At 45.7% G+C, this 26,877-nt stretch overlaps 1 protein-coding gene across 4 annotated transcripts in view; it reads right to left on the bottom strand.

Moving 5' to 3' along the window:
- PPP2R5E (protein phosphatase 2 regulatory subunit B'epsilon) overlaps nt 1-26,877 on the bottom strand; it is an 890,208-nt gene that overhangs the window by 481,098 nt on the left and 382,233 nt on the right. For all 4 annotated transcript variants that reach the window (XM_069638241.1, XM_069638243.1, XM_069638244.1 and 1 more), the window contains exon 5: nt 10,784-10,876. In XM_069638241.1, coding sequence (XP_069494342.1) covers nt 10,784-10,876 — 93 coding nt within the window. The remainder of the gene's footprint in view (nt 1-10,783; nt 10,877-26,877) is intronic.

Genomic DNA, 26,877 nt, shown 5'->3' with positions numbered 1-26,877 from the left:
AATCCTAGTAGGAATTGGTTATTGGATCTTCGGGTTCTGGTGGCTTCTTTTTTGGCAATGGCTTTATTCAAGTAAATGGGTGCTTTGTTGTGGTGGCATTTGTTGTGGTGGCATTTGTTGTGGTGGCATTTGTTGTGGTGGCATAGTTTTGAAGAGGGTTCTGGCTTTAATGGGAAGCCAATGAGCATCTCTTCTGGTCTTCGAGATGTGATCAGATCTTTTCATTCCTAGAGCAGCCCGTAATGCCTTGTTTTGAATTAATTGTAGTTTATTGAGATTGCTAGCAGTGGTCCCGTTAGGCAGAAACCTGTGCAGTTCCCTCTGGGACCACTGCAAAAGATTTAAGACTACAGGTGTTGGCAGTAAACCCACTTGGTAGCAGTCTGTACCACACAGATTCACTTGGTGGCTGAGCAGTCAGACTTCCCTCAAGAAGAGTTAGGCAGTATACAGAGTATTCACAATAGGTCAAAAGAACACAGTAGAACAAGTAAACACTGACCAGGGCTTGGTGTAAAAGAGATATAATTATTTATTTAAAACCACACCTAGGAAAACACACAGGCACTAATAGTAAGCAATTCAAAAACACAGTCACTATAAGATATACACTCCCTTAAAAGAATATTAGACAATTCTTTAGTAAAGCCCCACTTATTTTCAGACAGCGGTGAGCGCTTAACGCGGATGGCACTCTAATAATTCATTTTAAAAGGGAGAGAAAAGCAGAGTATAAACTGAAACAGGTCCCAACACTTTTACAAGAACACAACAAGAGAGGAAGCCAAGGTAAAACCGTAAAGTTAGAGTTCAGTAGGCCGGATCCACTTTAAGAGCATTAAAACGAAATGTGTCCAAGGTCACACGGTTGCAGTGCACAAAAAGTCTTGTAACGGTTCAAAAAGAGGTTGGACCAAAGAAAGGGACCAGTTAGAGGGTCAGGGCAGCCAGTCCAGAAGGTTAAGGGGTTATTATTACCTTGTAGCAATCTTTAAAAAGGGAGGCCTGGCGGACACGGTATCTTAAGGTGGTGAGAATACTCCAGCGGGGGCAGTTGTTCCTGGCAGCGGATGCAAGACAGTGCTTCGTCCGGGGGAAGAGAGGATCTCGTCGGGGAGGAAGACAGGAGTGCGTTGCACTGCCAGGGAAGAAACCAGCCGTGGAGTTCTCAGGTAAAAAGGAGCGGTCCTTTTATTTGCGGTCCAGTGGTAAGTGGCTATTCGGTTGCCGGGGGGCTTGGCACGGGCAATTCGACCACAAGCCAGGCTGGGGTGCGAAGAGAAGAAGGTAAACTGGTTGTGCCCACCAGTCAGGGGAAGAAGCCTCTCCAGCCGGGAGATCTTCTCCGTCGTCGGGAAGTGGCGAGTCGGTTCCGCAGGGCTCCACCGGTGGTGTTGTCGTGATAGGTTGGCTCAGCTTCTCCCTCGTCGGTTTCTCAGGTCCTGTGGCGACTTCTGAAGTTCCAGTCCCTAAAGCCCTGCCTTTATGCAGCACACCCCCATTCACTCAGCCTAGCTGTCAATCAAACATGCTAAGTGGTGGGCCAATCACACAAGAGTGCGACTTGAGTTACCAAGGAAACTCAGTCCAGGGTTCCTAAACCCCCTCCGACACCCCCTGTGGTACCCAGAGTGGCACCACTTTTGGAGGCTTCTGTGGAGAAGCCCGCCAAAAAGTGGAACAAAGGGCTCGACTTGGGTTGAAGTCACAGAAGAGAACACAAACGCCATTTTAGAATTGAGTCCTGGCAAAAAATACCAACCGGCGAATTAATATTAAATAAATAAACCGGCGGTATGTTCGAGGCTATGAGAATTAAATAATTAAAGTTGGTAGCCTCGAACAATGGGAAAATCCCATAGAGATATATTTGCGGTCGAATATAAAAAGTAGTATCCACTGCCACCAGCCAAAACTCGCTCAGGGGGACGGGACAGTACCCGCTCGAACAACAGAGGCAGGGGCAATCGAATTGCCCCGACCAGTACGTCCACAATATGATGGTTTGTACTGGTTTCTGTTAATAATTTGGGACTAGTAAAGCCAATTGTGACTTTACATGCCCTGGGAGACAGTAGTCAGTCCCAGGGTATGGAGTCTATGTGGGGTGTCACTATGACACCCCTGTGTTACTGCACGGAGGGTGCTGTGTAACACGCATAGAAAAAAACACATGAGACCCTATGGAGTAAAGGACCCCACAGCCCATAAAACACATTAGCAGTCAAAGGAAAAAAACAAACTCCAGAAATCCAGCAAAGCTGCTGGGGGACTCACTAGGTTAGGAAATTCAGCCTAAAGAGAGAATTCTCCCTAACAGGTCCCGAGTAGTAATACATTACAATAGTCAAGTTCGGATAATATCAGCGCTCTAGCCAATGTGATGCAGTTGGTTGGGGTCATTAGTTTGGCAGTGTAAGAAGATGAAGAGGATAGTGTGTTGATATTTTTAGTCATTGTAAGGGTGGCGTCCAGATACACTCCTAGGGTTTTTACTTGCTTTAAGACAGGAATCATTGTGCCATCAATGTTGATGGTGGCGTAGTCTGGGTGGAGGCTACCTATTTTGAGTTGGGAGCCCACAATGAGAATCTCTGTCTTCTCATCGTTAAGGCACAGGCTATTTAGTGCCATCCAGTTCCGTATTCTGGCATAGATATTGTTACTAGTAAGCGTGTCTTGGGTGTAGTTGCCTGAGAGTGGGATAAGGATCCAAGTGTCATCAGCAAAGTTGGTATAGATGACACCCATATCATCTAGAGCTGCGAAGAGGAGCTTAGTATAAGCATTGTATAGTGTAGGAGAGAGGCATAAGCCCTGAGGTACTCCAATGGGGACTGGGATAGGGTCTGCTGCTTCTTTCCCTATAGCCACTCTAGATGTTTGTTCCGCCAGGAAGGATTTGATTCACATAGTGGCGTCAGCGGAGAAATTAAAGTCTTTTGCTAGGGAGGAGCAGAGTTTGTTGTGGTTTACAAGATCGAAAGCTGCAGACAGATCTAGAAGGAGAAGAATGCACAGTTTACCTGTGTCTCTAATGGTATCTATCTTGATTTTTAAATCCAAGAGGGCCGTTTCCGTGCTGTGGGTGGGTCTAAAACCTGATAATCTAGTGCCAATAAACTGCTTATCTCTGAGATGTGCTTGGACTTGATTGTACGTTATTTTGTCAATAATTTTGAGTAGGAATGGTACTGTTATTAGTCTACAGTGTGTACCGTGGGATCAAGGGTGTTTTTTTTTTTAGCCATGGTGTAACCCAGGCTTCTTTGATACTGGCCGGTACCAAATTAGCTTTGAACGAGGCCTTAACAAAGTTGGTTATAATAGGCGTAAGGGATAGGGCACATGGCTTGACTACTTGTGCCGGGACTGAGTCTCCTTTGCAATGTGATGCTTTGAGTTTAGATATTTTATTGAGCACAAGCTCTTGAGAGACAGGGGAGAAGTGGAATGTGGGTTTGGTGTTGGCTTTAGAAGTTGGATTATGGTTGGTGGGTAAAGGTTTATCTGCTAATAGTTGTCTTTTGGTAGTGATTTTGTTTTGCAGGAGAAAAATCTTAGTGGTTAGGGCATCTTGAATGGTGCTACACCATTCTTTACTAAAATTGGTAGAATTCGTGATGGGGGTAAGATTTTCCAATTCTCTCAAAATTGAGAAGAGTTCTTTGAAGTCAGAAGCAGCGTTGCTGGTTTGAGTATTACAGGCATTAGCTTTCTGTGGGATGTTGGCTTTTTTTATAAATGGTATTGGCCAACTGCAAGGCTTTTCCAGATTCTGTGGTGGGGTGTTTTCTATGTGCATGTTCTAGTGCACGTTTGGTTCTTCTGAGAGTTACTATATATCATCATTAAACCAAGAGCACAAACGTTTGTCTGTTCTTTTAGTTTTGGTAGTTAGGGGGGCTACTGCATTAACCATAGTGGTGAGCCAGTTGTGATAGGTATCAGCTAAAAGACAGGGGTTGTCACTGGTGATTGAGGTAGTATTAAATGCTTCATTAAGCAATGGAAGGAGGTTATCTGGGTTGAGCTTCCGAGGGTTCCTAGTTTCATAGGTATGTGTGGTAGTGATTGTAAGGGGAGGTGGTTCATCGACATTGATCGTGAACTTGATATTATATTAGTCCGTCCAATCAAGAGGAGTAATGGAATCTATAGTTAGGACCATGTTGAGAGTTAGGACTCAATCAAGTGTTCTGCCTTTGGCATGAGTCGGGGCGTCCACTCTTTGCGTAAAATTAATATCCTTTAATGAGGCGTGTAATGCTTCTGCTTTAGTGTCTAGAATGTCCTTGAATCCTAAGTTGAGATCTAAGAGGACACATTGGGTTTTTGGTTTAATCATTGGGGCTAGTAGTAATGGTAGATCTACTTCTGGGCTACTATTCGAATTAAGGGCTCTGTAGGTTACTATAAAGTTAACATAACTAGGAGTAATTCATAGCCCACAATGTTCTCAATGGGACAGTGTCTGAAGTGGAGGTCTTTCTTGGCTATGATGGCTACACCACCGCCGTGTGAGTGGGATGTGTCCATTCTAAGTATGGTATAGTTTGGGGGGTTTGCTAGAGATAGTACAGGTCCAGAGGCTTGGTGGAGCCAGGATTCTTTGACTACTAAGAAGTCTAATTTAAGATCAATAATGAGGTCGTGTATTTCAATGGCGTGAGCTCCTAGGGACCGCGCATTGATAAGGGCGCCATGAAAGCTAGTGGGTAGTTTCTGTCTCGGGGTAGCTAATGTTACAGTAGCTGCTGTAGTGGGGCTTAGTGGGTCGTTGGTTTTCGGTTTTCTAAGGCAGGTGTTTGCCATGGGCGAAATCTTGCTAAGGGTGTTGGTGTTGGGTGCACGACTCTGGGCACGGTACATAGTGGGTGATCTTAAGCGATCACTTCTAGTTCCCCCCCCCCCCCCCCCCCAAGATGGGAACGGAAAGTGCTTCAGCAATGGAGAAATGCGTCTGTGGCAGTTCCAGTTCAAAGGGTAGTAGAAAACTTTTTTTGCCGAGTGCCCAAGAGTTGGAGCTTCGGAGGTTGTCGCCATTAGTGTAGTGAGGGAAGGGTGTCAGAGTGGGCAGGAAGGTAGTGGGTCAAGGGATGGGGCGATGGCGGGGACAGGATAGTTTAGCAAGTCCATCTTTATAGTTAACATAGTGACTCCCGGAACAGGGTATATTATTCGCAATAATACTGAATGGGAACATGACGAGGGTTAGCCAATCAAACATAGTTGTGAATTTGTGGTAGTAGGGGTGTTAACACTGGGGTGTGTGCTCCAGGAAAGACACTGTTGAAAGTAGATTAACTGGCAATGGGTGAAGGGGTACAAATGTACATCTCTATACCATTAGATTGCTACCAGAGAGCATGGTGAAAATAGCATAAACAAACTGGAGAGAGCCGTTACGGTGATCTGGATACCTGTTACTGACAATGAGCACAATTATTATCTAGGAGGAATCGTCTAGAACCCAGTAAATGAGTAACTGCAGTTATAAATCCATCACATTGATTTACTAACAGTGGTTTGTAAAGCAACGGGAAATAGCAGCCAACGTAAGGATACACAGATGAGAAGCAAAAGCAGCAAAACTATATGCGGTACAATAGGGTGTGGTACCTGCAGAGAGCCTATCTTATTGTGCTATTATGACAAATGACCATTACCAGGACAGCTATGTTTAAATAAAAGATAGCCAGGAGGCGTAATGAACGAGGTGGAATGTCCAGTTGGTAATCATACCAATAAGATCAGTGCACTTTGCTAGGCAAACAACTGCAGTGCGCGTTAGGTCAAAGAAGCGCACGGGGACTAACGGTGATTAGAGGTGGCAGTTCACGCCTCGCAGGGTCAAAAGTACTGAAGCACGGCAGATCATTTGAAGTGGCTGTACATTGAACGTTCTAAAGATCTGGCTTCGACAGTCAGGGCAGGGAGAACAATGGGGTGAGGAGAGGCGGGATAGTTTCCAATAGGACTTACTTGGTCGTATGAATTAGGGTTCAGCAGAACTGCTCGACGGCCCGCCGCGGACAGCCGCAGACAGGCCCTTGAGATCGTGGCCTCCGGTCGTGTTGCCGGTAGTAAATACGAGGCAGAGCCAATCAGGGCTTAGAACAGGAAGCAGGAGCCTCCGCTGGGCAAAACGAATTTGGCGGCCATTTTTTTACGACTCCAGACACATCAGATTGGTCCCACCAACGTTGAGTTGGTGGGACCACTCAACTCCAAAGTAAGCTACCAGGACATCCATCTCTGCTCTGGTTGAATTTCTACAGAGTTGCTGCTGGAAACCGTATAGCCAGGGAGAGGAACAACAGATTGTGTGCGTTGCTTTTAAGCTTGCCTAGAGCTATTGGAAGGTTCTCCGGACTCCCAAGAAGCAGGACTGACCGAGCCTGAGCCCCCTTAATAGAGTGCGGGACCCCAGAAGCAAGGAAAGTCCATCTCGACAGCCAGGAACCGCAGTGTAGACGTGAGGAGCTGAAACACTGAACAGCCACTGAAGGTGAAGTTTGCCGGTTGTGAGTTTTGACCGTCCCCGTGCATTACACGAGTCCCCAGACGTCCTCCCTCTTGTCCCCACGACTGAGACCCAAGAACAGTGAGATCTGCAGATCTGCACAGGAGCAGAAATCATCAGCTGCATCTTTTTCTTCATTTCTAAGGTACTGTAAAAAGTCTGAGAGAACTTACCTCTTACTGTAGAGTGCTTGCAAATTCTACAACTCACAAGTCTAATCAGCTTGTGGCCCTACATTTGATTCTTCTTTTCATCAAAGACGCCTAAGAACTTGTGCAAAGACTTTTCCATTTACTTATCAAAAGTGCTTCATCCGTATTTGCCTGCTTAATATTATTGGTGGTCTCTTGTTTTAATAACCTTTTCCTTTTGCCAACTTCTAAGAGTATTCTAAATTCCAACAGTAAGATATTTATGTCATCAGCACCCTAGTAACTGAAGTCACCTGCAGGTGTAGGTTGTGGGTCTTTACTGAATTTAGAAACTATGAGTGTACAGTATTGAAGTGTATTTGTGTGTTACTATTATATTGCTCCCTTCTGAAGGCTTATTCTAGCTGACTGATAAATTAATAATTGTTCATGCAAGAAAGCTTGGGTGCAAGTTTATTTGAATACCTGTAACTGTAAATCTGTGTAACTCCACTACATCTCACATTGACCCCTCTTGAGATAAGCCTGGCTGCTCAACACGCTACCAAAACTGTAGTACAAGCTTATACCAAAGTTTGGGTTGCCTATACATGTAGTCAGAGTTGCTTGTAGTGTTCCCAGAGGGTACTGAATACAAACTTTGCCTAACACTCCCTTCTGAAGAAGGCTTAAACAACAAACTGTGAAATAAATTAATAATTGTTTTATCAAGAAACCTTGAGTGTAAGAGTTTATTTGAATAACCATTAATGTAAAACTCTGTCACAACATTGCAGCTCACATTGACCCCTCTTGAGATAAGCCTGGCTGATCAGCCACACTACCAACCTGTGTAGTACAGACTTGTACCAAAGCTTGGGTTCCTATTGCCAGGAGGTCAAGGTTATTGTAGGGCACCCAAGGGGTACTGCATACAATCTTACCTAACGCCACTGCTTAATTTGCACGTGCACACACAAAGATATACAGTAGTTTTATTTAGTTAGCAAAACCACATAAGATTATGACATTTAGGAAGGATAATGGTTGGTTAGTGTAACACTGCAGGGCTTAAGGTTATAGAGTCAGTTTCTTCGCACAGCAAGGCTTCTAAAGTCTAAAATGCAACACTGGCTAAAAGGCAGTTCTGAGAGGTCTCAAAGTCTTGTGAAGCAGCAGAATACAAAGGTTCCTGTGCATAATTTTGTAGTAACTTTAAAGGACTTGCACTAAAGGGACACAAGCAGCAGCTTTGGTCGGAGGTAAGAGGGGGGTCACCCTGATATGATATGGCATTTATAATGCGTCTAAACACAAGTGTTTTAAGGACCCTGGACACCAATATACACTCCAACGAACTCTGGAGCGACTTTTCGAATTAAGGTAAGCAATACCTTTCGCCCCACAGTAGCTTTGGTTAGACGAAATGTTCATGGCTGGAATCTCCTCGATGTGGCAGTGCTGGACCGACCTCCGAATTCCTTGGTCTGGTGATGAAAGGTAGGACAATGGATGGGACCTCTCAGCAGTAGTCTCAAGGGAGGACCTCTGGCATGGATTTCATCAGCTCCTCTGGCCAGCCTGCAGTTTTGGCGACTTTTCTTCAGCACCAACAATAAACACAATTTGTCCGGTCAACCTTCTTAGATTCCCCGAGTCCAGCACTCTGCTGAGGGGACTTGGATGAGTTAAATTGTGTCTCTGGAGGTTCATCCGGAGCTCAGCAAAGACTTGGAAGGACTCAGCCTTTCAAATATGGTGCAGTTCAATTGGGTCGGAAGTCTCCTAGTATCAGGGTTCTGCAGTTCTGGAAAGGCACAGTACCTCAGGAGATGGCTCAGATTGGAGTTGGTCTAGGGCGGGTTGTTCCCACCAGTCAAAGGGAAGGAGGAGTCCTCTTCGGAGTTCCTCTGCCACACAGAAACCATGGTCACGGATGCAGTGGTCGCTTCACGGTGTTGCAAAGGGTCTTCTTAGGTTACTTCAGTTACCAGTCATCTGCTTGCCTCTCACCTTTCGTTCAGTTTCAGCACACACACCTGTGCAATCTCTCTAAGCAATTTACAGAAAGGGGCGGGTGCCTTATCAGGACAGCCAGACCGCCCCCCCAATGGGAGCTGGTTCCATTCAGGCACTCAGGCAGACAAACAGCAGGGGAGTGAAAAAGTCCTCTCCCACTTCCTTCCTGCCCAGACACACTGGAGCATAGGCAGGGACACCCAAGTGTTCACGGTAAAGGAAAAACACTCGCACAGACCTCCCTAGGCCGGAATGGTAGAAAAAAGGCTAACAAAGGACAACCACACTAGAAATGGCAAAAAAGAAGCCCCCAAGTTAGTACTTAGGAGCCCCTCTTGTGCACAACCGGGACTGTGAAAGAACTCAATAGTAGGCATAACCCGTCCACTGCCAGCAGCCATAACTAGAAGGTTGCCTTGGTGACTAAAAAATCACAGGAGCAGAGAGATGGGGAGTAGTAGGTAGTCCTCGGCATTCCACATAACGTGGTGTGTGCAAATCTCAGACTAGAACATTTTAGGAGAGATAGTTTGTATCGCTCCATCCTTAAGAACTGTAGAAATTAAGAATATGGTAAGAATCTCAAAGGAGAACCCAAAGGGTTCCCAGTAACACTGCCCTTAAGGAGCAGTGTGCCGAGATATGGCGGAAAGTAGACTCCATAGGACAGGTCAAACACGGAGCACAGACTAACAAAAGCCAGAGCCCATAAGAATGAATGAGTGGAAAAAGGTCCAGAAGTCCAGCCAGAAGTGCTGGGGGTCTCACGAGGAGAGGGGATGAAGCATAATGATAAATCTCCCCAACAGTCCAACCAGTACATGAGGACAAGTATGCAGTGAGATCACTGGATGAACATTGGCCCCTAGATCAAAGCTAGCTCACCCCCACCCCCCCCCCCCCCCCCGACTCTCACAGCTCCATTCTAATGGAGTAGTCCAACCGGTACATGCATGCAGTGAGATCACTGGATGTACATTGGCCCCGGGATCAAAGCTCTCCCCCCCTCCATTCTAATGGCACAGTCCAACCTGTACATGGGGGACGAGCATACAGTGAGAGCACTGAACGCACAATGGCTCCTAGATCAAAGCTCTCCCCCAACTCCATTCTAATGGCACAGTCTAACCGGTACATGGGGAAAAATATGCAGTGAGAGCACTGAACGCACGATGGCTCCTAGATCAAAGCTCTCCCCCAACTCCATTCTAATGGCACAGTCCAACCTGTACATGGGGAGAAACATGCAGTGAGGACTGGATGTACAATGGCTCCTATAAAAAAAACTCTCCCCACATCCATTCTAATGGCGCAGTCCAACAAGCGCATGGGACAAGTGTCCAGTGAGAAGACTGGATGTACAGTGGCTCCTAGATCAAAGCTCTCCTGCTTCCATTCTTTGCATGGAATTTGCTGCCCCTGAATATTCGAGAAACAGTCCACACAGATTTTTTCAAAACCAAACTAAAAGCTCACCTACTCCCCTCAGACTTATCCTCTTATCCTCCATCTCATCTGTCTCCTAGCTAACTTTTTTCCCTTGCCTCCAACATGCCTCTGTCCCTCACTTTGTCTTCCTCCACGCTAGACCTTCATCCATCATGGTCGCATCGCTAACTAACAGCTGGCCATACCGACTACCTGCACTTAAAAATCTAATGTTGATTGTCCTTAATCTATGTAGGTCCACCCACGGATTGTCCTCGGCGACTGTTCCACTTACTCCCCTTCAGAACCTGGTCAGAATGCCATTCGAACTCGCACCTTTGTAACAAGCTCACCGCTTCCAGTCAAATCTGATTTTGCATCCATTGTACGTTCTTTTGTGATGAAGAGCATTGTTCTTGGAGTATATAACTAAAATAAACATTCTAATGACACAATCAGAGCAGTACATGACGATCACTAGCATGGCGTGAGGGGACTAGACGTACAATGGCTCCCAGATCAAAGCTTATCCACACCTCCAGTTGGGAGAATTGGCTGCTTTCATCAAATTAAAAGTGAATCCAACAAGAGCTTTCCAGATCACTCACAGGTCAAACCTCACATATAGCTAAGCAACATTATTTAGTGTTTTCAAAGACCGTGAATTTAAAACACCTACCTGTAATACAAATTTCTGATCTATGTATTTTTTGGCAATGCTTGGCTGAAATTCTTGACTTTCCAAAAATCTTATGAAAAATTCATATACAAGCTGCAAGAAATAGATAGTAAAATTAATCATTTGCATTTTTCAAGTTGCATACTTTTCCATTTAACAGTTTATATAATGTACAACAAATCTGTTCTGGTCAGCACCAGCCCACCCCATTTGCGGCCGTGCCAGTCGGTGAAACGGGCGTTTGAGCATTGTTTGGGAGACCGGGGGTTGAGGGACTATTTTTAAATGTTTGGGGTAATCGGGTGTGGGGTAGGGAAAGCGTGAGAGATCCCAGTGAACTTGCCCCCATAACTAAAACACCATGAAAAATGCAGCAAAATGGCCAGACGATGAGGTGGATTAATTTTGTTCTAGGCAGTAGAACAGAATTGCTCCCAAAGTAAAACAAAACTACTAAACATACATGCAAGATTGTTCTGACAAGGGATCTACACTGCACGTGGCAGCAACAATAAAAATGCACACAGTGCTGCTCAAACTAGGCCATACTAGAAAAAGCTCAAAACAGATTTTGGTGATGCAAGGGGTTAAGAAAGGATCCCAAAGAATTGCTGTTTTGAATTGGGCCTGGCTTTGGCGAAGCTTCTCTTTTGTGCGCAGTGATCAGTTGCTATGGCCATCAGTGCAGGAGAACTCTGTCCGCCATTACTTCTGGCTTGTTTTACACTGAATTTATAACCTTAGAGTGAGGTGCAGTATGGAGACTTTGAATCCCTTTCTCTTTCTTTTTAGTACTTATTGATTACTTGTATTGTATTGGGTTATTTATATAGAGCTCTTTCCCCACTTGTGTGTATTCAATGCACTTTCTTCCTCCGTTGAACGCCCTTGGTGACCGTAGTCGATGAGTTGGAAAATTCTAGGGGGTTTAGCTTAGGAGATGAGTGTGTGCATGTTGCCGTTCTAGGACTTGGGTGGCTGGCCAGGCTCGACTAAGCAGCCCAAGAGAGGTCAGACACATGGGGTGCTGTTGAGGGTTAGAGGTCTATCGCTATTGTTGAGAGGCTCTTTTTTTTGTATAGCGCACTGTGGACCCTCAGGCATAAAGGCGCCAACAGTTGGATATACATTTAACAATTAACAGTAGCCAATATGACAAGGAGAGAAGAGAGGGGAGATGGTATTATCCAAACAGAAGGGTTTTGAGCGCTCTTTTAAATGCAAGTAAGGTGCTCTGGACTCTTAGATCTTTTTGTAGATTGTTCCAAAGTTTAGGAGCAGATGAATAAAAGGCTCCCTTCTCGGCTTTAACGGTTCTACATCTGGGCTGAGTGAGCAAGTTCTGTCCATTGGACCCAAGACCCCTACCAGTGGGTTTATTGGTGATGGAATCCTGCAGATAGGCAGGCATGGTGCCTAACCTGGACTTGAAAGTGATGGTGAGGTGCCTTAATGCTACACGCGCTTCAATTGGTAGCCAGTGAAGGGATCGCCTGGCACTCGGTACATGGTCTCTTCTAGAGAGAGACCCAGAACTACTCTTACAGCTCTGTTTTGTATCATTTGAAGCCTGTGCAAATCGCGTTTACTGATTCCAACTAACACACCAGCAATAATCCATCTTAGCGCCAATAATGGCTCTGGCGATGATTTTAGCACTCGCTTGGGTGATAAGTGGTTTGAGAAGGTGTAGTAGTTTGATGTAATATGCAGAGGCAGTAACAATGCTGGAGACATGGGATTCCATGGTTAAAGATTGGTCGAGCGTTACTCCTAGGATTTTAAGTTTAGGAACAGAGGCGATTAGGTCAGTTCCTAATCTAAACCAACTATAGTTGCTGTCTAGTTTTTTTTTTATAGCGGCAGAACTCCCCACTATCATGAGTTCTGTTTTTCTTTTGTTTAGGGCCAGGTTATTATTGAGCATCCAATTCTCAATGATAGTAAAAATTCTGTTAAGTTCCAGTTTGTCCCGCGCGTGGATACCTATGATTGGAACGACAGATTGTGTGTCATCCGCGTAGTTGCAAAACATTATGCCCTCCGCCTCTAATTCAGAGAAAACACAGTGTCATAAATAGATTGTAGAGGCATGGTGACGTACTGGGACAAAATGCAATGGAGTTGGCGAAGCTTCTGCTATGTCAGAGCAGACTCTACTAACTCTGTTCTCCAGGAAAGAAACTATCCAGGAGACAGCCAGAGACGAAAAGTTGGCAACATCTGTGAGTCTGTGCTTCAAGATAGAGTGGTCGACTAAGTCGAACGCAGCCGATTGATCCAGCGACACTAGCAGGGATAGCGAGCCTTTATCTAGTCTATTAGAGGGACAAGCTCTTATTCTATTAAAATGTTAAAAATGTCCTTGGTGTCTGAGACAGCGTTTTTTGGTTGTGAAAGTTTTATTTAGCCTCTAAAATTTCTAGTTTGTATCTCTTTACTTGGTTCTTGTAGGATAGCAGCAGGAATGAGGTTGGTGCAGATTTCCATAAATAGAAGGCAAGTACTGTGGTCTTACGTGTCTGAACCAAGGTTGGCTTTTTTTGCTCAAAGTTCTTCTGTTTCTTAATTTTTAGAGGGGCTAGAGTTTCAGAGATACTGGCCATGTTAGAAGCCAGATTTGATGACATAGTTAATAGAGTAGAATCCAGCGAAAAGTTTACATTAAGGTCTAGTAGAGGCGTAATGTTGTCCGCTGTAAGATGTTTTCGGTTGCGTGACCACACGTGTCTGTTAGATCGATTTCTGAGCTTAAGGGGAAAAGGAACTGTTATAGAGAAGCGTATTAGTGCATGCTCTGACCAGGGACATGGAATGATGTTCATGCCGTGACGCGAAGTATTGGTGGTAGCAATCCAATCTAGTGTGTGTCCTAGAATATGAGTGGATTCTCTCACTTGTTGCTCAAAACCTAGTTCTGAGAGAGCTTTTTGTACCTGTAAAGCATGCAAATCTTCAGGGTCACCTAGCCAGTGGTTGAAGTCGCCCATGATAATCAAGTGCAATAGCGGTTTGAGCTGGCGAAGCACAAGGTTAATAAGTGTTTTTTTTTTAACTATACCAACATGAAATAGGCTGAAAATAGTGGGACATGGGAATCAGAGTGTTATTCAATATACACATTTGAGATCCTTGAAAAGTCACTGTAATGTATCATGCATGGTGCTTCTACTTGTGTTGTTTTTAACATGATGTGTTTTATGTATGATCATTTTTATGATTGTTTTATGAACTTGATGACTAGTGTTTAATAAAATTTTGTGATAATGAATTCCATTTTCATGGGAAGAATCGAAAACGACACTGTATAAAACATAGGACTGTCTTTTTGTATATAGGAATAATAAGTGCTTCTATCCAGTTGTCCTTCAATGATGTTGGACGATAAAGGAGTATAACGTTAACGGTGGACTCCGCGTTCATGCCAATCTTGAGATATAGCAAGTCAATGTCTTTAATTATCTACCCTGGAACTTCCCATATAGAAAGGGAGTCTCTTAGGATAATGGCTACCCTGACCCTCTCTACCTTCCTGTCTGTCCTTACATTACATAACGTATCCCTTAGGAAATGCTAGGTTCAAACTAGGGCCTGCAGCCTCAGAACTCCAGGTTTCCGATACCAAGCAAATATCTATGTTGTGTTCAATATAGTTACTAACCTCTATAGCGTATTTTACCAAGGAGCGTGTGTTGAGCAACACGCATCGTAGGAGTGAGACCGGGATGATTGGAGGTGGTGGGGGCTGCTTGTATTAGTAGTAGTAGGCAATATGCTACTAGTAGCCATTATTTGTAAGACAGTGTTCGTATGTACTGCATGCTCCAGATTATTAGCAAGAGGCTGGGAGAGTTGAATCTTTTTCAGGTGATTACTTGTGTCGGTTTGAACTGGTTGTGCCTCTGCACCCAGCGCACACATCGGTAATAGAGTCATGAGTCTGAAGTGTATGAAGGACGGTATTGCATGAAACTGGTAGCTGATACAAGTACTGAGCGGGACACACGTCCATGCCGGTGCGTTCCGCGCCGTGTTTCTGTTGAAATCTGCTTCCAGAAACTACAATGCTGCTGGGGATTGTAGTTTCAGATTGCCTTGAGTGCATGCAGGGGAGCAAAGTTCAACTGATTCAAGTCGCACTTTGTTAGCTAAAATACTAACTCCTGGTACCTTGTGTTGGTGGCTGCAGTGATGTGCACTAAGTAACCACGCTAGAAAGATATATTTTTAAAAACACAAAACAATGAAAAGTAATCAGAATAAGAGCACGCAATTCAAAAGAACGATTAAAATAATGTTATCTATCTAAGGCTATGTGAGGCCAGCTATACTGAATTCCTTTCGGGCGGTGGTCGCTGTTTGATAGTGGCAGAGGTGTTGAGGTTCATCAGGTGTTTCAATCTGGACAGCTATGTGGCACTAAACCGGATGTTCTTGGCCGTAGCTGTATTCTATCGTGCATGTATGCTTGGCCGTGCCTGCGGCCTGTGTCCGCACTAGTGGTGTGAGATATACGTACCGTGGGCTGCGAGATAGCTCGGCTGGGGCAATATATGTCAGGGACTAGAATTGAGAGTCCTATACCAGTGGACATAGCTTTCATACTGTAGCAGGTTTCTGTATATATTAAACAGAGATGGAGGCTATCCCAAGATTTGAGAATCGTGTATAGTGGGAGAAGAAGTTACTTACCAACTGGTAACGTTCTTTCGACTGGATGTTCCTCCAACATATTCCACATCTTTGACATGTAATGTTCACAGCTGTGCTGCTGCAGAAGTTCATAGGCAGAGGGTGTCCTGCATCGATAAGAGTCAGGTCGATGTCACTCGAAGGCCTCTGCGAGGGTGACGTCATCGGATGTTCTAAGTAGGACGCACGGCGCCCGTAGCCTCAGTTCATGTTTTTTCCTCCACAACGTGTGCCATAACCGCACACCAATCCTCCATGACTGCACATAGCCTTGTGAGAACGTAAGCTGCAATAGCATGGAAAATACTTCAGAGGAGCAGGCAATGTGGAATAAGTTGGAGGAACATCCAATCAAAAGAACGTTACCAGTTAAGTAACTTGTTCTTCAAATGGATTGTGTCCTCCAACGTATTCCACATCTTTGACAGACTCCCAAAGCAGCATCCGTGAATGGAGATGGGAGAAGAATTTGGATATACCCAATCAGATGTCAGAATAGAGCACTGCTTTACAAAAGGCCTTGGGCCTCATTACACGGACGGCGGTTACCATGGCGCTATTAGCGCCATGGTTGCCGCCGGTATTTTACTGAGTCCGCCATGGTGAATGGCGGAATTACCGCCCTATTCCAAGGTGTGTGGGGGCGGTAATTCCCCATGGCACTTCCCCATTCCCATTTTTGCTCCCATAGGGCTCAATGGGAAAGGCGGTAATTACGGTACCGCAAATTGCGGTACCGTAATTACCTCCAAGGTCCCTTTGCGGGTCCCGTCCTTAACGGCTGGTAATGCAGCCGTTAAGGTAGGGTCCCACAAAGAGACCTCGTAGTAAGGCGGTAAGGGTTTACCGGCACCGGTACCGGTAAACCCTTACCGCCATCCGTGTAATGAGGCCCCATATCTTGACCATGGAAAGTATCCAGGGAGTAATGCTTGACAAAGGTGTCGATGGAAGACCACGTTGCAGCATCACAAATATTTGTAACAGGAACTCCCCATTGTAGGGCTGTGGATGTAGCCATGCCCCTAGTGGAGTGAGCTCTCAGCCCCTCAGAAGGGTCCTTGCCCGCCAATCTGTAACATTCAGCAATGGTGATGATAATCCACCTGGACAAGGTCTGTTTGATAACAGCCTGGCCCAATCAGTGTCCAGTGTATCCCATAAAAAGTTGGTTGTCCACTCTGACCCTGGACATCCTAGAAATATAAAATCTGAACGCTCTACTAGAGTCCAACCTATGGAGTCTCGCCTCTTTCTTACCAGGATGAGGAGGATAGACAGCAGGAAGTGCCACCTTCTGGCTCAAATGAAACTCACTATACAAGAAAACTAAGCATTCCAATGCATGGTTTTCACAAGAACTTGCTGATCTCCGCGCTAAGGACTGGCCACTTGCAAAAAGTACCCTTCCGAGTCCAACAAAACTACCTTCAAGTCTATATCCAGAGACTACAAAATAGCCACCACACAGGCTAAGGCAGACTCCTACACAAGGATCAGCAACGCAAATTCTGATACTAAGGAAATCTTCGCCATATTCAGGGAACTTGAGTCACCGTCCGTTCCACCATCCACCATCACCAAGGATGAGACCTGGTACAACCAAATTCAAGCAGCCATGCTACACAAACTAGATACCTTACACTCGAAAATTCTAGCCCACCAAAAAGCACTATCTGCTCTTCTTGATCGCACATCGGCTCCTCCAGCCCAACCGCCAGACGCGCCCAGTCAAATACCAAAATTTGAATTCTCCAAAATGACTGAATCTGATGTCATTGCACTAATAAAATCCATTAAGCCATCCAATTGCAAGGGAGATACTTGCCCTCCCACATTTTCAGAGACTGCACTCATGCCTTGGCTCCCATTATTACGGCCTTCATCAACTCATCATTTAAATTGTCGCATGTACCGACATCCCTAAAAGAAGCATGGGTCAAACCTCTCCTAAAAAAAAAAACATCCCTCGACCCAGCTATCCCAGGGAACTAACGTCCCATCACAACCGTCCCCTTTCTGTTAAAGATTCTGGACAAAGCAGCCTACCTGTAGGTTCAAAAATGTATTGAAGACAACCACCGCCTTGGGCTACGCCAGTCTGGCTTCCGCCCTCGACATGGTACCGAGACGGCGCCACTTGACCTAAAAAATCAAACAGATGATCCAAGAGACGCGGGCAAACCAGCTCTCCTCCTGCTTCTAGACCTCTCTGCAGCCTTCGATTTGGTTGAGCATAAAACGCTATGCCACCATCTCACAGCCTCAGCCCACTTCTTAACCAAAGCGTGTGACTGGATCTCCTTGTTCCTTCAGGAGAGGGTAAGGAAGGTCTTCTCAGACTCCGCCAACGCGACACCCAGCCCCATCAAATGTGGAGTCCCACAGGGCTCCTGCATAGCCCCCACACTTTACAACCTCTTTACGAGACCTCTTTTCAGGATACTTGACTCTCTGGGCATCGCATATACAAATTATGCAGATGATACACTGGTTCTCATCCCCCCCGTCAGGTGATTACACTACGGTCCTGGACACTCAACAGCATCTACGCCACCATTCAATCATGGATGGCTAAGAATTAGCTCTGTCCAAATAGTGATAAAACCGAACTCCTGCTTGTCGGCTCCCCATCTACATTGGGCAAACTTGATACTAACTACCAATCCTTCACCGTGGATAATATTCCCATCAGAGTTTCTCAACAATCAAAGCACTGGGTGTGTATCTTGAACCAAGCCTCACTATGGACAGACAGGTCGATGCCATCGCCTCCTCCGCAACATATCACTCCAAACTCATCAATGCCATCAGGCCCTTTCTTTTTTTCATTTTAATGATTTTTATTGTTAAAATATTGATTTTGATACAGATATCAACAGGTTACAAACTTTGAATAAGAACAAGAACCGCAAAGAAATGACATAGTAAATGATTTTGATCCTTTGTAATAGTATTTCTATAAAGCTAAGTCATTTGTTAAATTCACTTGCGAATGTACTATGAACTATAATAGATATAAACCGCATTAATATAACATGTTGTTTAGAATTAATTATATCACAGGTCTGCAGCGAGTGACTTATATGTAGTGAAAAATAGAGATTTTGGGGGGAGACTTACAGGGAGACAGACTAGAGACATATAAGGATAAGGAGGGAAGAGGATAGGGGGAGGAGTGGGTATATTGGATTATTTCATCAAAATAATCTGGTCATTTCAAAAATTATCTAGTTCAAGTATTTCTGAATAAGTATGGAAATATGAATAATGATGCTAATATAAGGGTGTAAATTTATGTACCATGAGCAGTTGCATTAAAACAGTTAAGATACCTGGTGAAATAATACCACTTAGCATTATACTTAGGAATTGTGTTGTGATTATTGGCCATGCACATCTCTAGTTTATGAGTGTTACAAATGGTGTTCCACCAGATTTTGGTGGAAAGTAAACTAGAGTCTTTCCAGTTAGCCGTAATACATTTTAAAGCTATGCAGATGAATAAGTCATACAGTCTTGCAGAGTCGGATGGGAAATAAGTTGTAATGGCTATACTTCCTAAAAATATGTTAACAACGGAAAAGGGCACATTTACACAGAAGATATATTTAAGAAGCATCCAGATTTCCTGCCAAAATTTAACAGTAAATGAACATTCAAAAAACATATGCATATACGTGGCGGGAGATATGCCACATGACCAACATTTAGCATTATAACTCGGATTAGACTTAGCCAATTTGGCAGGAGTAATAAATGCTCTGTGCATGAAGAAATAATAGTGTTGTGATATATTTGCTGATACCGATATTTGTTTGATTTTAGTAAACAGACGATGCCATATTTCATCTTCAAACATGAAGCCCAAATCAAGTTCCCATTTCAGACGTATAGGGCAAATCTTAAAATTTGAGGTGAGCATATTGTAGATTTTTGAGGCTCGAACTTCACCATCTATTGTAAGGTGCATTAGTCTAAGGGCATCTGGAGTAAGGATTTCATTGGAAAATTGAGCAAGTGCATCTAGGCAGGAATTAATTAAGTTGTTATAAAATTGAAAATCTTTCTTAGAAATGTTAAAAGTGGTGGAGAATTGCTGAAAGGAAAGGACATCCGTGTCATTTGTAATCTGTTGGATGAATCTGATACCCTTTTGAATCCATGTTTTGCGATTAAGGATCTTGTTGTTAATTACTATGTTCTTATTATGCCTAGCAACTATCGACCCATCTCCCTGATCAATATCGAAAGCAAAATTTTTGCCAAAATACTTGCCAATAGAATCGAATCCTCACTCCCAAGTCTAGTTAAACCAGACCAAACAGGATATGTAAAAGGACGTAATATATCCTCTAATGCAAGACTCCTATTAAACGCCATCAACCTTGCAGCCAATGACAAAAAAGATACACAAGGCTACGCCGCCATTGCATTAGATGCGGAAAAAGCTTTCGATCGTGTCGACTGGAATTTTATGTTTCAAACTCTACGGTGGCATGGTTGTGGTGAAAAATTCATTTCACTGGTCAAACTGCTTTACTCTGCCCCCAACTCGGCCATTTACTTAAATGGTCAAACTTCCTCCTCCTTTCACTTACTAAGAGGAACGCGTCAAGGTTGCCCCTTCTCACCATTGCTATATATCCTCTCTCTCGAACCACTTCTAGAATTAATAAGATCTACCAAAAACATCCCGGGAATTCAAGTCGGTGCTTCAATAAATAAAATAGCTGCTTATGCGGATGATATTCTTATATTAATTAAAAACCCCAAACTTCACATTCCCAACCTCTTGAGTATTTTATCACAATTCGGTCAAGTATCAGGATATAAATTAAATACACAGAAATCAGAAATTATGCCCTTAAATCCATACTGCCTTAAACATGATATCGTCACTTTTGGCCTCAAATGGTGCAATAGCTCAGTTAAATACTTAGGTCTTCGTTTTGCCCCAACTATCCCAACGACGATCAAACTCAACACTGAAACACTACTGGGCACCCTCAAGGATCTAACATCCAAATGGTCTCCACTATACCTCTCCTGGTGGGGGCGCCTAGATACTATCAAGATGATGCTTACTCCCATAATACTATACTATCTGCAACTTCTCTCCGTCCCATTATCCCTATCCTTTTTCAAATCCATTTACTCTATATTACTTAATTTTCTTTGGGGAAAAGGAAAAAGTAAGAGAATTGCCCTGACGAAACTGAAAGCCCCCTATGATATGGGGGGAGTTAGATTCCCTGACTTTAAATCATATCACCATGCATTTCTTATAAAACAAACTCGTCAATGGTTCATAGATCCTATATCCGCTGATATCCCAACCTGGTGTACATTAGAAAAACAAGTTGTTTTACCATATGAAATCACGGACTACATATACATTTTCAAACATTCAACTAAAAAGACTTCAGACCCTATTAAAGCTTCAATATCTGCTCTACAAACCTTTCTTTTTCCTCACACTATAGCTCCAAGGAAGCACCTTTCCCCACTATTATGGCATAATAAGAACATAGTAATTAACAACAAGATCCTTAATCGCATCAGGCCCTTTCTATCACGGCAAAACTGCATCTCAATTGCCAGAGTCATCATCGGTTCCAGACTGGACTATTGCAATGCTCTGTTCATTGGAACCTCCCACAAAAAACCTTGCCAAACTCCAGATTGCCCAAAATAATGCCTTAAGAGCTGCTACTGGCACCTCGCGCAAGGAACACATCTCAGGGATTAGGAGGCAGGTACATTGGCTTCCCATCAAGGAAAGGGTGGTCTTCAAAATCTTGGCCCTTACACATAAGTGTCTTCACAATCAGGCACCTCCTTATCTGACACAGGATAACCAGACAAACAGTCGCCAAACCTTCTAGGGCAGCCTATGCTAACCGCATTACTGTCCTGCACACGCGCAGAGTGCGTGCAGAAGGCACCAGCTTCCCCACTATGGCGGCAACCTTATGGAACAACCTCCCAGCTCAGATTAGATCAATCGATTCACACAGCCTTCCGCAAGGCCTTAAAAACCCAGCTCTTTATCTAAAGAGCCCCTCATTCTAGGTATGCACTACTACTTCACCATGTATAGGATACTATCTGTTCTGCCACCTAGACAAGAATATGAGTAACCAACTGTAACAATCAATGTGCATCTTCTGTAACAATGCAAATGTACCTAAGTGAATGTATTTAAGTATACCTCTGGGGCTGCTTATTGTAACCCTCAAGCAAGCCTTCTTAAAAATTCCTTATAGCGCCTCGTTGCCTGTGGGCTGTAGTATGCTCTACAAATACAAAAATAAATAAAGATTGAGAAAAAGATTACCCCTCTCTATGCCGGCAGATGTCGGCTTGGTGATTTTCTATACTATAACAAAATTAGTGAATGTTTCGTTTGGTTAACACACACTTCTCCAATTATACTTATACTACAACAGGACTAGCACCACACTTCTCTATATCATCGAACCATATAACTATTGACCACTTTTATATTCACAAAATAAAACTCAGACACTACCTTAGGTAGAAAGGAAGGACGTACCCTCAGTACAATCCTATCCCTGTGGAACACAGTAAAGGGTGGCTTAGACCAAAGTGCCTGCAACTCGCTCACTCTGCGAGCAGATGTAACTGCAATCAAGAAAACTGTCTTGAAGGTCAACAGTCTCAAAGGACAAGAGTGCAAAGGTTCAAACGGAGCACCCATCAAGAATTTCAAGACTAGATTCAGATCCCAAACCGGCACCTGAAAAGGGGACAAGAGGAACACATTTGAGAGCCCCTTTAGAAACTGGGTAACCAAAGGAATCTTAAAATAATAACATTCTTCAGACGAGCGCTTGAAAATAGACAGCTCTGCCAGGTGACCTTCAATGGTACCCACTTGAAGACCCTGGTGGGCCAAAGAAAGCAAGAAAGAAAGAACCATCGGAATGGAACACCGAAAAAGGATCAACATTGTGTTCTCTGCACCAGTCTCAAAATGTAGGCCAACGGCAATGGCACAGGGATTTGGTTGTTGGAAGCCTGGCCGAAAAGCAACACCTCCATCACATCATCCAGGAGGTCCCAATCCTTATATCTCAACCTTTCAGAAATCAAGCGTGAAACCCCCTGCATGAGAGAAGATCCTCTCTGTGGCGAAGACAGCGTAGAGGACAGATGGACATTTCTAGGTCTGGGTACCACACTCTACTGGCCCAACCCGGAGAAATTAGGATCATGTGGGACTCGAACCTCTGCAACCTCCTTAGAACTTGAGGAATGATGGGGACCGGAGGAAACGCGTACAAAAGTGGGAATGACCAATCTACAACAAACATCCCCTAAAACTCCTCTCGGAGGAAATTCCCTCGAGCAATATGTCTCGCACTTCCGGTTGGCACCGTTCGCGAATAGATCCACTTGAGGGGTACCCGAAAAGGGCAAATATCTCTTGAAGGCCTTCCTGTGCCAACTCCCACTCATGGGAGACTGCCCTCTGCCTGCTCAGAGCGTCCGCCGCCACATTCTCCTCTCCGGCCAGATGAACTGCCGAGAGTGAGAGTCCCTGGTGTATTGCCCAGAACCAGAGCTGCATCGCCTCCCTGCACAGTGGGAGCGAGCCTACACCCTCCTTTTTGTTGAGGTAATGCATGGCCACTGTGTCTCCGTCATGATCAGGACACTCATCCAGTGCACAAAAAAGCCTTCAGTGCTAGCATGATGGCTTTCCGCTCCAAAAGCTTTATGTGAAGTCTGGACTCCAGCAGAGACCAACGACTGCTGGCTGTCAGCACGTTGGCGTGAGCCCCCCATCCTGGGAGGGAAGCATCTGTCACTATCGTCACCTCCGGCCATGGTTGCTGAAACGGCTCTCCCTTCATCAGATTCCCTTCGCTGGCCCACCACAGATGCTCTTGTGAGACCTTGAGCGGAATCTGAAGGAGATCCGACATCTTGCCCGAGAACTGGGGCCACCGCATCCTGAAGGCCCATTGAAGGGATCTCATTTGCAGTCTGGCCTCCGGCACCAGAAAGATGCAGGATGCCATGAGGCCGAGCAACTTTAAGAATTCGAAAGCCAGGAGACTCTGGGCATGTTGAAATTTGTCGACCATCTGGACAATGTGAGGAGCCCTCACCTTGGGAGGCGAGCACTTCCCCAAGGATGTGTCAAACACAGCCCCAATGTACTGGAGCTGTTGGGAAGGTGACATGTGCGACTCCTTGAAATTGAGGGAGAAGCCCAGCTTGTGAAGGGAGTGGCAGGTGAGGCTGAGATGTGCCAATGCCTGTTTGGGAGAACGCGCTTGGGTCAGCCAGTCGTCCAGGTAGGGGTAGACGTGAATCCCCCTTGCCGGAGATCTGCTGCCACCACCACCATGAGCTTGGTGAAGACCCTCGGGCGGAGGTCAACCCAAATGGCAGCACCCGAAACAAAGTGCGAACTGCCAACGGCGAACCCCAGGTATTTTCTGTGCTTCTGATCTATCGGTACATGAAAATAAGCATCTGTAGGTCCAATGACACCAACCAATCCTGAAGTCGAAGGCCCTGGAGGACCTGAGAAAGAGTGATCATCTTGAACTTGTCCTACCTGAGGAACTTGTTCAAGCAACGCAAGTCCAAGATGGGTCTCAGTCCTCAGTCTTTCTTGGGCATCAAAAGATTTGGGGAATAGCAGCCCTTCTTCCTCTCCGCCACAGGCACTAGTTCTATAGCGCCTTTCCCCAGCAGGGTCAAGATTTCCTGCACAAGGAGAGGATCAGGAATCTTCAAAGAGAGGTTCCCTGGTGGATTGCAGTGAGGCCGATTTAGGAAGGGTATGCAGTAGCCGTGGGCTATTGTTTCCAGAACCTACGCCTCTGAAGTAATGGCTCGCCACTATTCGAGATGCTGAGACAGTCGGCCCCCAAGCGCCGAACAATGAAACCTGGCCTCATAGCTGTTTCGGAGCAGCTCTGGCTCAAGGTAAAGAGGCAGCTGCTTGAGCGGCTTTGGCACCTCGTCCCCGTCCACCGCGAAGACCCTTACAGTGGCCCCTTTTACTGGCTGCTCCTCTTGCTCTACCAAAAGTGTAGTAACAAAAGGAACCCCTCCACTGCTGTCCCCTAGGACGAAAAGGCAGAGGTTGATGCACAGCTGCACCCAAAGATTTAGCAGCTGCTTTGGAGGTCTGCAACCTCTCAAAGCTCTCGTCAGCCTTGCTGCCAAACAAATGAGAGCCGTCAAAGGGCATGTTGAGAAGACGGGCCTGCACATCCGGTGCAAAACCCGACTTCCGCAACCACGCAAACTTGCATATCACGGTGCTCGCAGCCATGGACCGGCTGACACTGTCTGCAACGTCCAACTCAGACTGAAGGGATTCACACATGGCATCCTTGCCATCCTGCACAATAGCAAGGAACCCATCTCTTTCTTCCCCTTTGGACATATGCTCAGCTGCCAGAGAGAATTCCACAGTGTGCGTGAAAATTTGGCCAAGGCACAGGTAGAGTTGGCCGATTTAAGGGCCATACTCCTAGCCGAAAATACCTTGCGTGCCCACCCATTGAAGCGCTTGTTGTCCCCATCTGGAGGGATGGTGGTGAACGCTGCCTACCTCAGGTGAACGTGGCCGCCTGAACCACCAAACTCTCATGAGTGGGGTGAGTGGATAGGTAGCTGGGGTCGCTACAGGATGGGTGCTATTTCTTAGTCCATGACTTGACCGCTGGAAGAGACTCTGGGGTGTTCCAAGCAGCAGCCACCCTTTTCTGTAATGCCACGTGAAAAGGCAACACTAGGTCAGTGGACGGACCTTGATCTAAAATGTCAGTCCGGTCATCCTGATCAAATTCACCCCAGGTACCCCGTAACCCTCAACATCAACCTCCTATAGGAAGGCTCGGCATGAGCCCCAAGCTCAGGACTGCCAAACTCCATCTCAGGAGAGGTGTCTTGGCCACTGGTGTCATGTGAAGACTGACGCAGATCCTCCAACTGACTGTCCTCAGAGAAAACGATGCCAGGTGCTTCAGGAGCGCCAAAAGCATCAAAAGGCTCCAACTCCAGATCAGACCTCTCCTCATAAATATCTTGTAGAGAATGAAAGAACTCCCTCCTATGTACAGGAGTAGAGATGGAGTCCACAGGGGACCTTGCAGTCTTAGCCAGAGCCTTTCTCTGAGGATCCACAGCTCTAGGGGCCCCCCACCGGCAAATTCAGACCTGTAGGCCCCAAAGGCATCGAGGGAGCAGAGGGCTTCGGTGTCGACGTCAACAAGGGCGCAGAGTGCTCCGAGGGCCTGGTCGAGGGCAAGGCCCCAACAGCCGCACTCGATGGGCACGGCACCAATGGTGTCGAAACCTTCCCCGACACCTTCCCAGGCTTCGACGGTCTGGCCGGGGACGAGGACCTCGGACGGCTCTGGCGATCTACTGCAGCCTTGCCCAAATAGGACCTCGACGGTTCCCGATGCTTATCGCGCCGACCGCCCGGGCCCGAAAGCACGCGAACGTCGGACCGAGACCATTCCCCGCTGACTTCAACCGAAGGCGTGGACGGGGCAGTGCCCTGAGATTGAAAAATCTCCATCATTTTCTCCCTGAATGCCTCCCACTCTTCCGGAGTAGAGGATTTAGTGGGACAAGCCACTCTCCTCATGGAGCCATCACCCGACGAGGACTGGGAAGGCGACCGGTGACGCCACTTCCGGGACTGCCTTGACGAGGACGAGTGGCGAGAACCACTCCGGGACCGAGATCCCCTGGACTCTTCCTGACATGGAGAGTCACCCCTCGAGTCATCGGTGGAAAGACCAGTAGACTACTTGGTTGACGGGGTTTGGATACCCGAACTATCTGCAACTTCTGCTTACGCTCCCGGGTCCGTGATGGGCATCTTGGACTTACAGTCCCTGCACTTTTTAAAGCCCGACCGGTGGGTCAAAGAAGAAGACATTATCGAAGTTGATAACACGAGGCACCCTGAGTTCTCGAAGCAAACAGATTTGCCGAAAAAACAGAACTGAGGCTACGGGCGCTGTGCGTCCTACTTATAACATCTGATGACCTCCCCCTGTATGGAGGCCTTCGAGGGACATTGACACGACACCATCGACGCAGGACACCCTGTGCCAAAAAATGTCCGAAGCAGCACAGCTATGGACATTACATTTCAAAGATGTGGAATACATTGGAGGACACAATCCATTTGAAAGGCCTTTGTTTCACAGTGCAGTAGGTTTAGGCGTATAGTAAGCAAAGAGGGTGGCTACACCTAGATCTGAGAATCTGGCACGTGGGAGAGCGGCCCAAGTATAACAATGCAGTAGGTTTAATCGTTCTGTAAAACAAAGATGGAGGCTACACCTATGTTTGGGAGTCCTGTATAGTGTGACAGAAGCCTAGGTCTAGAA

The sequence above is a fragment of the Ambystoma mexicanum genome, chromosome 14, assembly GCF_040938575.1.
Source record: "Ambystoma mexicanum isolate Mex_15411 chromosome 14, UKY_AmexF1_1, whole genome shotgun sequence".
Lineage (NCBI taxonomy): Eukaryota > Metazoa > Chordata > Amphibia > Caudata > Ambystomatidae > Ambystoma > Ambystoma mexicanum.
The sequence above is the reverse complement of the archived record's forward strand: the minus strand, read 5'-3'. Positions and strand labels throughout refer to the sequence as shown.